At 44.4% G+C, this 18,828-nt stretch overlaps 1 protein-coding gene across 10 annotated transcripts in view; it reads right to left on the bottom strand.

Annotated features, from left to right (window-relative positions):
• The window catches only part of FAT3 (FAT atypical cadherin 3), a 419,173-nt gene that overhangs the window by 222,664 nt on the left and 177,681 nt on the right, over positions 1 to 18,828 (bottom strand). For all 10 annotated transcript variants that reach the window (XM_065036403.1, XM_065036610.1, XM_065036770.1 and 7 more), the window contains exon 3: positions 2,860 to 3,174. In XM_065036403.1, coding sequence (XP_064892475.1) covers positions 2,860 to 3,174 — 315 coding nt within the window. The remainder of the gene's footprint in view (positions 1 to 2,859; positions 3,175 to 18,828) is intronic.

The raw sequence follows: 18,828 nt of genomic DNA, 5'->3' as shown, positions 1-18,828 counted from the left end.
GATCTGTAAGATTTGGGGGAAGCTATTGTCCTGTATTGGAACGGGGAACAAAACCTGGACTCCGTCCCTGATCAGATGGTAACACACACAATCGTACATGTGCCTCCAGCAATCTGCATGACCTGCATGAGCTATAAAGGGGCTGAAAGTGAGTTCCAGAGGAAGGCAAACACAGTCATTGCTGAGCTCCTGTGATCCCTGAAGAGCATGGAACTGTGTGAAATCAGAGGGGAATACGGTCTGACCAGGGTGCAGCAACACCCGGGCATTCCTCTTCGTGATGGCAAGGACCATCCAAGAAGAAGACAGTATTACCCACCTTGCCCAGGCTTCAAATAACCAAATTTTCTGGAGTCAAGGCAGAAAGGTCTGAAAAGCCACTCACCCCCCCAACAAATGCACACCATAATCTATGACATGCCCTGTGCACTCTCTGCACTTTGTAACAAACCCAACTTTGCCAGTATGAAGCATCAATTCCTAAAAATAAGGAACGGGGCACAGAAGGCCAAGGCTAATAATGCCCTATTCTCCAGCACCGGTGGGAGATTTCTTGCTGCAATATAGCCAGGTGATCTCAGAAAGTGATCTGTGAACCTTGATCCATGTTTCTTCGCAGTGGAGGAAGCCAAACCCCTCTCTCTCACCTGTTTTCCTGAGCCTCTGGATAATCTGGGCTTAGGGGATACTTATTTTTGGCTGCAAATCCAGCTAAAGGTTTAACCCTGAGCACATTAGCAAAGCCCAGAAATTTCTTAGTACCCCAAGAGCATCCACACACTGCAGTCAACTCCCCATCCCGAGCTACGCCAACTTCTGCCGCTTCCCAGGAAAGGATGTAGAAAACGTGGAATGCTGCTTCACGTTCCTTCTCAGCACCTGATTAGTCACAGGAGCGAAATGTCAGTTTGTTGGCACTGTGAAAACCTCCAAAGTGACATGGAAAATAAAAGCTCCCCTTTCTCACAAATGACTGCTCTCCCCTGACGGCAGGAGCACGCTCACTCAACCCACGTACACGGCAATCACCGCATATTTGGGTTCACGTTAAACCTTTTCATCTTGATTATACAGCATGCTGTTGCATTTAGGGCTGCTGTGCGAAGTGCTACGTGATTTATTGCTGTGCTGAATCCCAGTGAGCACACGGGGCCAGCACACTACAAATGTCTTCTGGGTGTGCAGAAGTTGCCTGTACAAAACAGCCGGAGTGTAAATTGCTGTCTGGAGGAACTAGTGCCCTGTGGGAGATGTCTGAAAGGAGCCTGGCCAGAGACACCCAGGGGCACTCTATAGGAAAATCCATTATGCTTTCATTCCTCAGACATCACCATCCCATTGGGAGAAAGCCTCCTGTTGTCGAGGCCAGACAGGCAGAGCTCACCACATGTCGATACTTTCCAAGGACGAAAAACTTGTGTTCACAATGACAAATTTCCCTTTTGGGACAAGGCACCCTGACCACCGTGTGGGTAAGTGAAGCTGTGCTGAGCAGGATGCTCTGACAGAGGAGCCGACCGGAGGGAAGCACAAACATTAAACACTGTGGAGTCCCAACTCTGCTGCTTTGCCCAGATGGGATTTATGGGATGGGGAGGGGGAGAAGGGGATGCAGATGGAAGAGCCATCTTTGGCCATTTCAGGTGCTAAAAATAAGTGAGATATGTGCCTTAGGGCCTGCCAGATTGAACATGCTCCATGATTCTCCACCTGGGCTTATGCCTGAAAAGACCCTGACCCCTTCTTATGCTACACACTGCAATAGGATTGCCCAGCCAAGTGCTGAAAACCTGTGTAGCGATCATCATTTTCCTACACCAAATCAAAAACATTCCTTCTCAGGTCTATTCCTTCTGATTTTCTAGCTGTTTAGAAATTTGCAGCAGACATACATACACTTTTTTTCTTTTTTTTTTAATCAAAACCACAGAACGCAAACAGGAGCATCACAACCAGCATGAGATCTGTGTGAATCCTCTGAATTGCTTCGATAAAGATCAACTTATTGCAGCAAAGAGCCCCCAACTCTCCAGCTCCAGACGATGCTGGAGGGTTCTCATCAGTCAGATAACAAGCAAGGGACCACCTGTGGGCACGCACAGGTAAGTACCACAACCTCCGGCTATGTCTCCTGGGGCGATTTCTTCATCAATCAGGCACTGGGGACACCTGATTCAGCAAAGGCACTGAGTGCACAGAGATACACAGAGCTGGTCTGCACAGGAGCAATTCTCCATTGCCAGCCAACAGCAGCTTAAAACCACCACTACATCTGTGACACTGCACCCATGGGCTACAACCCCAGTTGTCACAAATCAGTGAAAACACACAGACTTCCTGTAAAGGCCAGAGGGACTGTGATATCAGTTGAACTGTCTTTTTGCATAAAACAAGCTGTAGAACTACATCTAGCTACTGTAATGTGGAGCCTAATTACATGTGCTGGACCACTGTCATGCCACTCACATCAGTGGTGATATGCCGGCTTACAAAGGACAAGACACTGCTCTGCAAATTGCAACTACTTGAACCTGCTTCCTAGCACTGCTCTGCAGACTCAGTGTAGCAAAGTCTCATTCCTATAGTCACAAGAAAGATGCAACAGTCAGAAGCTATTCAGTGACCTACAGAAATGCAGTTGCTGCAGCAGCACGTCTGCAGCACGTTATCTGCCAGTGTGCTCATGTACCCATTCAAAAGAGGATGATTTGGACACATACAAGGTGCTTTAGACACATAACTAACCAGAAAACAGAGATTTCGAAAGCAATGCAACACCAGCGGATACTAAAGGGCAACAGGCTGATAAATATTTAAATTGCATATTCCCACCACCGTAAGGCAGCAGGATTTTGTTACCTGTTTTGGGGTTGATTACAAAGAAGTTCTGGGGATTTCCACTTGTAATCCGGTAAGTCAGTTTTTCATTAGTGCTGGAGTCAGGGTCCTGGGCTTGGATCTGAATGACAGATACATCCTTCGGGGAGTTTTCCATGACGGTTGGGTAATAGATGGGTTCAGAGGTGAGGGGGGCATTGTCATTCACATCCTCCACTTCAATGTAGACTTCAATGGTAGTGTAGAGTGGGACAACACCATGATCAGTCGCATACACTGTCAACCAATATGATTTGGTCGTCTCCCGGTCAAGAATATCTGCTGTGTAGATAACTCCTGCAGAAAAACAGCAAGCAGAGGATCTCAGGAATACGATCAATGAAACATCACAGGTATTTTGATTTGGCTGTACTACACAAATGTGTTCAGCATATAAAAAATGCTCCACCCTTAGAAAAATTAACGTTGTGCATAAAATGAAAACAGAAACTTGAACTTGGGCATTGTTCCCTGAACCCTGCTCAACAACTCAGTCCTTTATCCCAATAAATTTGAGGGGGACATGAAAAGACAGCTTTTTAAAGTGTCCTAATGCCATAGCCAGTTCTGTGCTGGCAAAGTAACAGAAGAAACATCATTGTTTTCTGCTGGTGATGTGAACTTGTATAAACATTGACAGAGAGGGATATCAGCATTGATGGTGCCCTTGCTAAAGAAGAAAACCTAGGTGGCAGTTTTAAATAAATTCACTCAAGTTCAGAAAATAGACAGTAAATTTAATAATGAGATCCCTCATTGTACAATGCCAAAATCATGGTTAACAAGCAATCAAAAGCTGACATAGCAAAAGCTCTTAGACAACCAGTATATCCTCTTCTAACACAGAGAAAGGAAGGGTTTGGCCACTTTGTCTACTGGTATAAGAAGATATCAGCTGCTCCTAAGAAACCACGAGAGAAAGTGTGTTTGTATGTAACAGAGGCACAGAGAGGCATGGCACCCACCACTCCACTGAAGAAACATGCCCATGCCCACACAGCTCCTGCCATGAAGGACTTCCACCCACCTCATTTCTACCTAAAGTGCTTTAGAAATCCATCCTGCTCCTGAAATGAACACCAAAACTATGAAGACAATAGGCAAAAGGAGGTAAAGGGCCCTTAAATCAGAAACACCTCCAAGCACTGGAAGATCTGTTTGTACTTGTGTTGTTCAAATGTCCACTGAGTTGAGCACTAATCATGAATGCACAGGAGATCAAATATGCCAGTAGCACACACACAACCTCAGCAGCATCAAAATAAGCAAATGCACTTTCTCACCACTTCTATGACATATATACCAAGAACACTTTCCTAATACAGCATTATTAAATCTTGGGTGACATATTAATACAGTGGATTTCAAACCTGAGATACACTAAAAAGGACAGTTTTCAGACCATCAAGTCATGTCATTAGTAGATGGAAACTGGTGTAAAATTTGCAGGGCAAGACAGAAACATGAGAAACCTGAATTTAATCTCATATGTGCTTGATGCTACTAAGAACAACATTATCAGTTAATTACAGAGGAAGGAGGTGCCCTAAGAGCAGCACTAACAAGGAATGTTCATGTCTTTTTGGCTTTCATTATTTTTGCATATCAGACTGCACTGAAAGATTCCATGACAGCCTGAAGACTTAGAAAAACTTTAAAGACACTTGAATAGGCACAAATCATCCTTTAGAAACCAAAGTTTGCAGCAGCAGCCCCCAGGACTGCACATGAGAGGTGTTTCGGGCAGCCTTTGGGTGCTGCTAAGGAAGACATGGGCTGCCAAGAAGGGACCCTCCTCGCCAGTGCTATTGGGAATCCTTCTTAATGGGGTATATAAAGTTCAGATGTAATTTATTAGCACTATTCCTCGGCCTCGGTCTTAAAAGTCATACATCAAATCTGGCTTTTTAGATTATACCTGCAATGAATCCCTTTATGACACTGGATTCAGACAAGACCTTTGGTTTAAAAGTTAGCCGGTAAGTCTATTCCATTTCTTGAAGAGCAGACGTGAAAATGATGTTCCCCGTGCTCCTGAGTCATCAGCAGAAGAGATGGATTTGATGGCCTGACAGAACTTCTGATGTCTTGTGATATGAACAGCCCCGGTGCAAACTTGCCTGGACATTTCACAGCAGGACACATCCCATACTGAAGTTTACTGGCAAACACGCTAAACGACTTTAATGAGAGTCAGCAACAAGAGGCAAATGATGTAACTTCTGTCCTAAGGGACTGCTACTGGTGTAAGACAGAGAAGCCCACCAAGCAAGATGCCAATAATCAAGAGATGCTGCCTGTCCTCAGGAGTCGGGTCCTGGCTCCCCACATCCCCCACCCAACCCTCCACAGATCCCAGAACCCACCACACGGTTACAGAGATGCCTGATGTACTTGCAACTGTCTTACTTTTCTACTTTTTTTTAAGTTTAATATTTTTTAAATTATGTTTTTAATGCTAGTTTGGACTGAGAAGTATTTTCCTACAGTTTGATCAACAACATAGAGAGGAAGGGTAAAGGAGCAGTAGCAGTTCCAGCCATGTACAGGCTTAGGTCTTTCTCTACTAACATCATATCCGTATCCTTCTTGCTCAGAAATATTATTCACCCACCAAAGGTGAGCAACGCAGCACTGGAGGACAAAGGCTGAGTGTATTCTAAATATTCTTGTCAGCAGCAGCCTGTGCTACATAATGACTTTCTGTAGAAACATGAGTGAAATATGTAGTGATCTGTGATGAAAATGCCTACAAGTCCAGAAGAGAAATTGCATCTCAGGGATGAGAAGAGCCCACAAAAAATGACACCCCGTGGAAATAAATAAATAAAATAAAATACAGGTGGGCAAAGAAGAGGCAAAAAAAAAGATGAACATTAGTGCTCCTGGAGATGTTGATTTATTCAGAAAACAAGAAGAATTATTTTAGATCTATAAACAAAAATTTGAAGTAAGTAGGGTTTTCCCTCCATAAGAGCACAGAAGGTTTTAGCAGATTAACCTCTGTTCATGCAGCTAAATTTCACCAATACTGAGCTGATAATAAATCTATCTTCTCAGTCATTCCTTCATTTTATGACTCCTGGCAACAGCTACTTTCCATTTCTGTATTTCAGAAGCAAAGGATCATTGAACAAGTGTTAGCAACTGCCAATGCGTCTGCTACACTGGTTCTTCTTTTTACTTCTGATTTATTAAAAGGTCTCAGACATGAATTAATGCCTTTTCCTCAATATGTCTTGTCATTTCATCTGTCACCACCACGCAGCAGCTTGACAAATAAGAAAAAGGTCTTTGTTCGCTGTCAGGTTTTCCACGTGGAAACCCTCCCGGGAACACCCTCTACCACACTCCCGAATGTCCTGCACAAAGTGTCTCCTTGCTAACTGCCCAAATACGGGTCTACACTCAGTACACACAAGAATATACGTGATCCCAAAATATTTAGTCAATCTCTCTACGCAGGCATGGGTGACACCTTCCACAGGGATGCCAAACTTCATCTTTACTTGAGATGTTAACTCTAAGGACTAGTGATAGCAGCTGATTATCAGCACAGTTTCTTCATCATCGTGGCATGAAAACAAAAAGGCTGATAGAACTGGGATCAGGAACTGCTAAATATTCCCTGGGGCAGTCCGTAGGCAGGCGCTCACTCACTTTAGCTGAGTGAAAATATGGGAAAGGCCAAGAATAGTTCTGGATAAGACCACAGCAAATTAAAACAAATACCTCACTTACTTTCAAGCCTCTAGATATTAACAGATACTGAAGAAAGACAGAACTTTGTTTTCAGGGCCAGGAGAGGAAAAGCCTTTGTGAGCAGCTCTAAGGTTTCTCTTGGACACCTTTTGTGGTGCACTCTTCCCAGCTGCCCGCTAATTAGCTGAGAAACATGAGCAAGGTAACGACGCCTGAGCTAAACAATTCAAGAGGTAAGAAGAAATACCAGCAGAGATTCTGAACATTTCAAAGTGATTAAAAACCAAAAAGTTCAAAGACTTTGCAGGCGTGTTTCTGAACAAAACAGAAAACACAGATGTTCCTGTCCACCGGGACGCTACACCGCGGAGACGCTACTGCATTTCTACATGAGGCAGCTGAAATCCAACCAAGCAGTTTGTAGAACAGCTCTTTATGTCACCCTCAGCCAGATTATGTAGTATCCCTGAAGGACTGAAGCCAGCACTTCCTCAGGCCTGGGGCAGTCTCCAAAATATAGCCAGCCATCGATCTAAAAAGCAATGCCACCGACATACTTGCCACTGCATCCCTCCAAGTCCATTTGCCCCAAGCGAATCACCAAGCACCATGTGCATTACAAACATCGTAAGTGAAAAATAACAACGGAGTGCATTAATCTCTGGTTAAAACCCTGGGCACATTTATATGTAAATTAAGCTCAGCCCCTGGGCTCGGCATTGTGCCAGCAATGCAAAGGTTGTGTGCTCATTTCTCTTAAAGGCTTGTTTGCCCTCTTTCCCTGGGAAAATAATGGGATAATGTTTTCTGTATGGCTCCTGCAAGTGGCACACACAGAGACACAGGGTTGTGAAGGGGGAAAGCAAAAAGTAAGTGAGAAGTTAGTGGCTATTAAAGTGGACAAAGAATCAGCAAACTGGATTTCCCTCACTCCCCTCCCACTGATTTGCTGCATGTCTTTCAGTGGACCACTCCAAATGACACCTTCCACTCAAAAATTATCTGAAAGTTATGTATTTACTACAGTCACAAGAAACCCAAGAGGCTCTTAAAATAAAAAGGGATTATAGAAAAGCATTATTTCTTTCCTCACCTCTTTTCAGCCCCCTGTTTGTTTACCTTACACGTTTGACAGTACTTTGTATGTAGGTCCCGTGATGAATGGACCTGCCACAGCTCTGCAAGAGAGTGTTTACTGGAGCTGTCAGCCCGGCTGTTTACATAGGTGCCCATCACCATGGATATCTGCTTCACACATACGTTCCTCCTAAAAGTCGGATCATCCTTCATGAATACTCTCAATAGCGCAAACATTGAAAGGAGTTCAGTTCTGTTTAGGTTTTTTCCAAGGCAAGATTAAAAGACAACTTGGTGGTCTGTAAGAAGCTGGGCAAGGAAAAGTCAGAGGAGAGTAACAAGGCTCTTTAATCTCGCTGAGAAAAGCAAATTGAGGTCTGATGGCTGGGAATCAATAGCAGAAAAAGGAGAGTGCAAATACTCAATGAGGAGGATATCTGGAAGAATCAACTCCTTGCCGGGAACAGGCCAGAGTTGCTCATAATTTGGTATCTTGGTACTGGGAAGAGACAATAAAACCTATTTTCCTACCCAAGTTATTGTTCTAGATACAAAAATAATGTAGCATGTGATTTTGCTGATTTGACTGAGTAGCCTGGGTTATAAATTTGACAGCGTAACCAGTCACACTCTCACCCTTTCAGCAAATGATGAACAAGATGTGGGGAGGTTCCTGCACAGACAGAAAGAGAACTGACTTGGAAAAAAAACCAAACTTCTATGACACACAGGTAGTACAGAAAATCCCTTAATTATCTCTTTATCAATATACTACAGCGGTTTAGCTAGGGGACATTGTGCTTAATACCCTCAGCTCGGTCCTTCAATTGAGAACTTCAATGACAAGATGTTGCTCGCTCTTCTCATCCCTTTTCAGGAACATGAGCTAATTGCACAAAGCTGCTTCTCGGACTGGGGAATTAAGACAGGGCAGATAGGGTGAACAGCCACTGATTCCCAGCCCCTGGTCCCAGAGTGGCCATGGAGGGGGCAGGAGGGGTGGGAGGCAGCAAAGGCAGAGCCTATTCTCAGCACAACCCGCAGCGTGGGCTGGATGGAGGTGAGTGACAGTTCGGCACCGCACCCCAGATGTTCCCAGCTGCCAGAGTGCAGCATGACACTCCCCACATAAAGCCATCTCTTCGCTAGTGCAAATGCAAGGTATAGCGGTTAAAGTAGCTATAAAAGTACATCATCTTTAAGGTGACTGAAGGATTAGGGCCGATGGATGCACCTTCCTAATTCCAGCCGCCGGGGCACCTGAGAACTCACCCCCAATATGTGCAACAGCCACATCAGCTTCTGCCATGCAAAGTGCTACAAAAACCCACTTCCAGAGACTTAAGTCTGCCCCTCCCTCCTCCAGAAAGCAAAGGGCCTCAGTGCAAACCATCTACAAAGCAGAAGCTCATTTGTCCCCAAATTAAAATGACAGGAATGTGGCAGAGTTAGGAATGCCTACTGACAGCAAAGTACTGGGACCTCTGTTTCATCCCTTAAATTCAAAGGAAGAAAAGAAAAAATCAGTGATTCCAAAACGCTACTAATTATTCATGACGCTCATCAAAGACTCCGCGAGTCTCATAGCCCCAAACACAACACTTTGCTTGTCACCAAGCTGTCAGCCAAAGGTCCTCACTCGCATTGCCTTGCTGGGAAAAAAATAATAAATAAATGCAGCTTTAGAAGGAAACAGTTGAATAATGACTTTTTTTTTTTTTTCCAAACTTGCAAATCTAAAATACAAAGGGGAAGAAAGAGTCTACACACACCTCATCTGTCCTCACTGAGGTTAAGGCTTTACATCCGCCCATCCCCACTCCTGCCCCTGAGCTCCGGCTGGATCCTGCCCCACACATCGATGCACAGGGTGGGCAATGAAAAGATTTGTGAGTGTAAAGGCAAATGTCAGAGCTAATCCAGATTCCTTGCATTGAGCAAAGACGTGATTTTTGAAGGACACTTAGCAGAGAGCTATCGTAGGCAAGAAAAGTTTAAAAATACTGCAAGCCCATCATTCATCAAACCAATGAATGTAAAATCAACCAAAATGGCATGATTTGTAGACAGGAATTTCACACCCAATTAAGGAAGAAAATTTATGATTTCAAGAAAGCTAACATTATGCCTGGCCTATATATTTTTCTATTTAGGTCCTCCACGTAGAATGGCTCTGGTGTGTATAAAAGCAGTGTGCATACCTCTTTTAGAAGTTATTTATTTTGTTATTTCCATTAAGGGTAAACCGTAAATATAACCCACAGGACTAAACAGCTTTAGCACAACAAAGACGTGAACCTGAGCATCAATGCCAGAGAGATTCAGCGCACCGGGGCCACTGAAACCAGTGGGAATCAGAATAAACCATACATCACATTCACCTCTTTTTAAAGCCTTCCTGAGCCGTGAAACCCCAGCGCCAGCCCTGCGCAGGGATGGTGGTATCAACATCAGCCACAAACTCAACCGGAGCATGAAGGAGACCTATCGCTCATCCCCCCCACCGCTCGCAGCCGGCAGCTTTGAGAATCAGGCTCCTTACTCTGGTGATTAACTGCTATTTCAGTGCCTTCATTTAAGCCCCCCCACCGTGCAAAGTGTGGCCTCCCGTTTTTATTTTATTGTACAAATTTTCTAGGCTGTAATGCATATTAAAACGCAAACCCAGCTCCTCTTGAAGGGAAATATCCCCATTGACTTAAATGGAGATTAGATCATGCCCAGGAATGGGTCCAAAAGCAATATTAACTTTGTAAGGCTATATATACCTGTAACTTCCTAATAATATTTTTTTTATCTGGTTCAAATATAAAACACATATAATAAACCATGCTTGTCAAACAATGTAAGGCAGGTAAGATTCCTGTCTAGGGCTTAACTTTTAATTTTCTCTTTTTCGCTGATGTTTTGAATGTATAAATTTACTGTTACCTCAAAATGCGGTTTCTGCAGTGAATATTATGTCTACATTCCCAGAGCAGTAAAAGGGAATTAGAAAGCCAATCCTCAGCAATGCTATTTCCACCGACACTGTATCAGTGTGCAAATATACCTTTTACCGTGTTATTACACACAATTTCATTAATATCACTACCAGCCAGGATCATGACAAGTTAATTCAACATATTAATAAATGTAATATATCTGCATGTAATAGATATGTAAGTAGATAATGTACAGGTTTACCACTCTCGCTGGACACGACATGCCACTGTGTGTTTCAGGTGCAATTTCAAGTGTGGGCTCTTTCCAAAGGAGGGACCGCCACTGCTGTTGTGTGCACCCCCCTGGGGGTACAAAAGGGCTGCAAACCGCTTCTGCTCATGGAAGAAATCACCACCATGCAATGGTTTGGACCCAAGCATGGCCAGCTGGTGTGAAAACCAGGTCGGGTACATACGGAAACTTCATCTGAGCTCTGAGGTCTCAGGCCAGCTAACGGCCCAGTCAAGGGGACTTGGGTGACTTGGAGGCACAGGGCAACTGTACATCAGGTCTGAGAGGGGGTCACTAAATCAGGTGCAGCCCCATCAGTGCAGCTTGTGTGGGCATGACCTTGACACCAGGCCAGGGACAGTGTCCTGCCCTGGCACAGACCCTGGGCAGCCCTGCCTCAGGCTGCCAAACACCAACATAACTTCATCTACTACAGCTGGAGGGGAAGTCCAACCAATCAAAGGCAATAATCCAGTTTAGGTCTGGCCAGTGTCCCCTCAAGTCAAAAAGTATATATGTATTTTTACAGATTTGTTGGACTTCATATGTATTCATAGATTGTATTAATATTATACTTATTTACTTACAAGATATCTTTATATATATGAAGACCAACAAATATGGGGAGGGATGTGTGTATTTTTATTCATACAAATATGCATGATGTGATTCAAAGGGTAAATCACAGAATCACAGAATGTCAGGGATTGGAAGGGACCTCAAAAGATCATCCAGTCCAACCCCCCTGTCAGAGCAGGAACACCCAGATGAGGTTACACAGGAAGGTGTCCAGGCGGGTTTGAATGTCTCCAGAGTAGGAGACTCCACAACCTCCCTGGGCAGCCTGTTCCAGTGTCTGTTACCCTCACTGAGAAGAAGTTTCTTCTCAAATTTAAGCAGAACCTCTTGTGTTTCAGTTTGTACCCATTACCCCTTGCCTTACCATTGGTTGTCACCGAGAAGAGCCTGGCTCCATCCACGTGACACTCACCCTTTAGAAATTTATAAACACAAATGAGGTCACCCCTCAGTCTCCTCTTCTCCAAGCTCCAGAGCCCCAGCTCCCTCAGCCTTTCCTCATAAGGGAAATGCTCCTTCATCATCTTTGTTGCCCTGCACTGGACTCTCTCCAGCAGTTCCCTGTCCTTCTGGAACTGAGGGGCCCAGAACTGGACACAATATTCCAGGTGTGGTCCCACCAGGGCAGAGTAGAGGGGCAGGAGAACCTCTCTCAACCTACTAACCACCCCCCTTCTAATACACCCCAGGATGCCATTGGCCTTCCTGGCCACAAGGGCACAGTGCTGGCTCATGGTCATCCTGCTGTCCACCAGGACCCCCAGGTCCCTTTCCTCTACGCTGCTCTCTGCTGCACACTGATGCAGCAGTGCCACCCACCATAGGGACTGCGTTTTCTCAGGGGTCCGATGGCAGCTTGCCGCGTGTCCCAAAGCAGACAGCAAGGCGATGGGGCTGTTGCCATGAGGGGAGACTTTCCTGTAAACCATCATCTTAATGTCACTGGATCACAGGCACATCGCAGATTAGGTGCTTGACCTTTTAGGTTACTTATATTTTGAATTCTTCCTTCTTTACCTTCAAATGACTTAAACTTAATGCTGCTGTTTTGCTTTGCTTGCTTTATTGGTGGAGGGGATGGGAGGGAGGCTTAAATCTTCACATCAAAATGAACTATCACTTAAATATAACATCTTCAAGGTCACTTACACATCAATTTCAGAGTAATTTTCCAAACATATCATCAAGACACTGAACCAGAGGCCTAGTCAAATAAATTCCCTATTTTGTTCCCATTTATGAATTAAATGAAATAAGATGTGCCAACATTTCCACCTGACTAGGTTTTATTATGGTTTCTGTATCTTCCATCACATCCCTCTACTCATTAAAAGAAATACCCATATTCATTTTGCTTTAATACTTTTTGCTTGGGAAAAAACCATAATCTTACATGGATAAACAAAAAAATACACAATGGAAAACTCTGAAAGAATCAAATTGCCTTCAAAAGCACAAATACTATAAAGAAACCCTCTAATTGATGAATAATCTCTGTCAAAGCTTAACACACTCCATCACTGCTGAACAATGCAATAAAACCCTGCAGTAAAACCAGGCTGAGAGGAGCCCCGGCGATGACTGAACTGCTGCCGTGTAATGTTTCCTACTCAAAACAAGAACTTGAGAACGACGGGACAAACCGTGCGACTGCTCTGAAAAATGGGATGTGCTCGCGTGGCTTGAGCCGTGTTGTTCAACTTCTATGAACACAGGCTGCTGCGGGTAGATGCACCTTCCCCTTTGGTCTCAGAGGCACAGTAAAATGCGATGCCTGTTCACGGGATTAAATTTGTGCTATTCACTGGACGTGCACAGGCTCAGCTTTTCAGCCAAAGAGGCAAGGAAAATGAAAAGTGTGATTTTGCGACCGTGGCAGGTGTCATGCAAAATTCAGATACCTCAAGATTTTATAAAGGCTGGCAGGAAGATCGACTGTCGAACACATGCTTAATGTAACTCAGAATCACACACAGAATCACAGAATTGACTGGGTTGGAAAAGACCTCAGAGATCATCAAGTCCAACCCTTGGTCCAACTTCAGTCCATTTGCTGGATCATGGCACTAAGTGCCATATCCAATCTCAGTTTAAAATCCTCCAGGGACGGTGAGTCCAGCACCTCCCTGGGCAGCCATTCCAATGCCTGACCACTCTCTCTGTAAAGAATTGCTTTCTAATATCCAGCCTAAATTTCCCCTGGCAGAGTTGAAGCCCATGCCCCCTTGTCCTATTGCTGACTGCCTGGGAGAAGAGACCAATCCCCACCTGGCTATAACTTCCCTTCAGGTAGTTCTAGAGAGTGATGAGGTCACCTCTAAGCCTCCTCTTCTCCAGACTAAACAAGCCCAGCTCCCTCAGCCTCTCCCCATAGAAGAACAAGCAGTTGATGGTATAATTTCACTCTATTGACTACACTTTTTAAAATACTTTTTTAAAGTACTTGTGGCCACGGGGTTCCCAGCGACACACGAATTGCAAACAGTGAATTCTCTTCACTTGATAACTCCTCCGTATGCATTTATCCCTCTGTTATTTGTTTGCCCCTACAGCAAATCATGAGTTTTCCCTTATTTTCTGAGCACCATTTGGATTACAAAACTCTCGCGTGCCTTGTGCCCACCTCTGCAGCCTTCCCAACCACACGAAACGTGGCAATGGCACCAGCAGAAATCCTCACGTTGTCGGCTGCAATGATGAAAGCTGTTAAACCTCAATAATAACTCATCTGTATGGAGGCACTTTTTCACAAAGGGCCTGGCTAATGCCTAGAGTAACCCAGATTTTCTGTACATCGTCTTTAGTAGAAAAATAAAGAGATCAAAGTCCAACCCATGTGTCCTCTGCTGGGAGGATGGGGAAGCTATTTTAAAAATAAAGGTTTGCTCCCAGTTATTTTAGAAATTAGATCAGAAGCGGAGCAAAGCTAAAGCAGGAAGAAGTGATGGAGAAAAAAGGCAAAGGATGCTCAAAAGGATTCCAATAAAAGTCCTGGCAAGGGACTTCTGTGCAGGGCCCTCTTCCTTCACGCAGAGCTCTGTATCTTTTGTGCTGCCTACAGTATGAGAGACTGTTTTGGAAACACTTCAGCAAAATCTGTGCCAATCTGCTTCAGCTGTCGAACTGCCCTGGAGAGCGAGTGATCCCCCACACCACGGAGACAATGCTGAACTTACCCTCAATGCTCAAGTGCAACATAAACCGGCACTGGCTCTTCTGATGGATCTCAGCACTGAGGAGCGTCGGCCTGGGATGGTTGGCCACAGCAGACAAGGGACTACTGGCAATACTCCACCTAGTAAATGCCTTTCACCTTTAGTTACATACGTTATACTAGAAATAGAGTATTATATACTATACTGGAAACAGTCATCTTTCCCACCCCTGCCCCACCTTTGTTGCTGTTTCTTTCATCCCACAGCAAATGGGCAACCCTATGAGAAGTAACAACGTCAACCCAGCAGTGTGCCTTTAGCTTTCTCTCTATTCAAAAATAAACACAGAGGAGCAGTCAAAAAGGAGAAAAAAAGTACATCTGAAAGGGGCTTAATAGCCACGCTGCACTTGAACATGAACATGGCAGTGAAAAGGTGAGCGTGATGCACAGAACAAGCATCGGAGCACCATTTAACCCACAGCCGCCTTTCCTCTGCTTGAAGGTACCATGCATGACTCTGGAGTCCTCTTTACAAAGCATGTTAAAAAACTGAAGAAGATTAAAAAAAGAAAAAGAGCTCCATAAACTGTATGAGGAGCAGAGAGAATGATTTACGGTAAGACAGTTTAAGATTTCAATCTGCTAAGCTTATTTAAAAGAAGATGGAAAGGCAACTTGATTAGAAAAACCATGTAAAGTTCATGGCAAAATATTAGTGGGAAGCAAAGGGCTCTTTAATCTGACAAAATAAGGTGGAGCAACACCTCATGGTTGGAAACTAAAGCCAGGAAAAAATAAAATTAGCAATCAGCTTGATACCCTTCTTTATTATTTATTTTTCTAACACTGGTGATCAATTTTCAGAAAAAGTTCTTCTTATCTCTAGATATCTGCAAATGATGGCCAAAAGGTCTCGGAGGAGATACATTTTGTGGCAAATGCATGTTATGCTTTAGTCGGAGAAAGATCACTCAGTAAAGAGATACAAAAGGGATGTTATAATAGACAGCGATACAAAAGGGATGAAATTAAACAATCTGGTGTCTTCTGTCCTTAAGCACCATGATCTGTGAACACTGTCCAGCTGGTTTCTGTGAGGAGCTTGGACAGAGGAGGTTCCCAGGGGGGTGCTGGGCTGCTCCGGCCCACCCAGCCCCACTCCCATTGTCACTCATTTGTTGCCCCAACAGCCTCTGCTTTGCCAACCCCACAAGGGGTGAAAATACACCTAATGAAAAAACAGCTCCTTCCACACCTTGAGATCCTTGTCATCAGTTCTGGTTGTTGAAAGGCATCGTGTCCTTCGCTGGATGGTAATTCGCGATGCAAACTGGAAATTTCACTGAATACGAGAAATGGGTGGTTCCCAGACAGGCAGAGCATCCTGACGTGAGCCAGGCGTAAAGCAGCCCAGCACTGCTGCAGGGCAGGAGCCAAATCCCAGCTGCCCAGAAAGTCACTTCACGTTTTGTAAGGTGATGAGCCAGCAGCTTGCTTGTGTCTTCTCCCTGTCACACACGAGGCCAAGTGAGAAACCAAAGAGCCTGTTCTGAGATGTGTGCAAGGCTTTAGAAGCAGCACATCTGCTGGCCATGACCACCGGTGAGTCTGGAGAAACATCCACCGCTTCTGTCCGGGCTGAGTCCAGGAGGGACATACAGTGAACAACCCGCTCCCCTTCCGTGCTTGAGGACAAACTCACAGATTACAAGAGGCTCCCAGGCAGCCAACCTTGTGGCTTTGTAAGAACAATCGATTACCCTTGGTTTCTTTGAATGAATTTTCCCATGGATATGGGCTCTCCAGGCAGTACTTTGTCAATATTGTCCATGATGCTGTAGCAAAACATGGCTGTTTTGCAAGGCAACAAACTTTGCATTGCACTATGAAACACGGACTGGATGCACTGAAACCTGAAGCTTTATCTGAAGTTTTTGTCCTTAGGTATAGAAAATTTAAGTTCTTCCTCTGTATCACAGTGGCTTTGCATAGAGGCACCAAGGTAGGCGACAGTCAAAAAAGAGGTGACCTTTTTTGAATCAGGACTATTGCTTTAAACTGCCCAGAAGCAAAACGTTTCATTTTTTCTTAAGTACACTTTTAGGCGTACTCTCTTCTCTTTTCTAGAGAGTCTGAAAAAGAGACACCCCCCTTTCATCCTTCATGTCCAGAGGTTATAAAACCACCTCAAGCTGCTGCTTCTGCTCTCGGTAGAAGTTTTGATGACTGCAGAAGTAAAAATGGCAAAAGGGTTACCTGGAGGCCAAAATTTAGTTCAGATCACCTGTCAAAGTTGAAAAGATTAGGATCATCTCTTGCAGTTCATTTCAAGAAAGACAGCAGTCCAGTTTCCCTTGCTGGAGAGACAGAAAAGCAGCTCTGGTCACACTCCTAAGCACAAGAACGGGTCTTACACCTCAGACCTCTTTCGCTAAATCACAGAATCACAGAACGTCAGGGATTGGAAGAGACTTTGAAAGATCATCCAGTCCAATCCCCCTGCTGGAGCAGAAACAACCAGACGAGGTTACACAGGAAGGTGTCCAGGCAGATTTTGAATATCTCCAGAGCAGGAGACTCCACAACCCCCCTGGGCAGCCCGTTCCAGTGTCTGTCACCCTCACTGAGAAGAAGTTTCTTCTCAAATTTAAGTGGAACCTCTTGTGTTCCAGTTTGAACCCATTACCACTTGTCCTACCCTTGTTTGTCACCGAGAAGAGCCTGGCTCCATCCTCCTGACACTCACCCTTTGCATATTTATAAACATTAATGAAGTCACCCCTCAGTTTCCTCCAAGCTGAAGAGACCCAGCTCCCTCAGCCTTTCCTCATAAGGGAGATGCTCCACTCCATCATCTCTGTTGCCCTGTACTGGACTCTCTCCAGCAGTTCCCTGTCCTTCTGGAACTGAGGGGCCCAGAACTGGACACAATATTCCAGATGTGGTCTCACCAGGGCAGAACAGAGGGGAAGGAGAACCTCTCTGGACCTACTAACCATCCCCCTTCTAATACTCTCCACAAAGCAGTCCCCATGAGCCACCCTTTGCATAGATGATGAACGTCTGCAGGGAAATGACGCTGGCATCATGTTTTCACCCATACTGTCATTCTGGTATTAACCAAGGAGGTGCCACAACCATCTGCAGATGGCTGGTAGCTGATGGTTGAGAAGTTGATACCTCCCAGTTCATACTACAAACCACAAAGTGAACTCCTGATGTCTTCATCTGAGCTGGCAAACTGATCAAGGCCACTGATGAACTGGGTCTGGCTCCTCTGTTAACTGAGACCTGAACTTGCAGACCTGAAGAATAAGCAAAAAGGGTAGGATAGGACAGTCCAGTCCTTGACTATATGCTGAATTTAATCTAGTCCTATAGAACTAACTGTGTGAGTTTAGTCTCTTTTGAAGCCCAAATGGGCAGGCTGAGGAGCTGCCTACTTAGAAATCATCAGCTTCTAAGTCACTTTTTACACAACTTGACTGGCCAAAAAATCTTGCCCTGAATGTAATTCAAATACTCTCACCTTCCTTAAAAGTTTGGGTCTTTTTTAATGGTCTTATTTGGTGTGGAAAACAGTAGGGTGGTCCTGCAACTTTCTTTGAACCTCTTTTTCTCATTTCCCAACATCCACCCTACCAGTATAGATCCTTCACCAAAACCAGTCATCAGTGTTCAAAGATCACTCACAACTAAGCTGACTCTCTCCTAGTTTGGCAAAAATATCCAGAGAAATTGCAACAAGCAACCCCAGATGTTTCTAAGCATCTTTCTAACAGAAAGGTCTTAGAGACAGCTACAAGCTTTGCATGGGAGACATCTCACCTACAGCCATATCTGTCATTGCAAAAAGTGAAATAACTAGAACTCACGTCCACGTTGGATTTTTTCCAAAACTCTTGAGCAACCTCACAGAAACTCTGCAGGAAAAACCTGCACGTGATCATAAAGATAGTCAGATCTTTTAATTTGCTACCTTGCACAGAGGAAATGGAGCTGGGGTTGTAACAGCAAAGCTAGCACAGAGCCTGCCCAAGCAGACTGTAATTATACTTCTGTTTCACTCCCCATACTCTGTGTGGTAATAAATCCAAGGTTCAAAGAGTATATGGGAATACACTGGAGTATATTGGTGGAAACTACCATTCTTTTAATCTTGGGCAAGCATTAGTCTGACATTTATCTTCAAAAATCTTCCACAGGTAGGATACTCTTCT

The sequence above is a fragment of the Columba livia genome, chromosome 1, assembly GCF_036013475.1.
Source record: "Columba livia isolate bColLiv1 breed racing homer chromosome 1, bColLiv1.pat.W.v2, whole genome shotgun sequence".
In the NCBI taxonomy this organism is placed as follows: domain Eukaryota; kingdom Metazoa; phylum Chordata; class Aves; order Columbiformes; family Columbidae; genus Columba; species Columba livia.
This window is presented reverse-complemented; position numbering and strand designations above follow the sequence as displayed.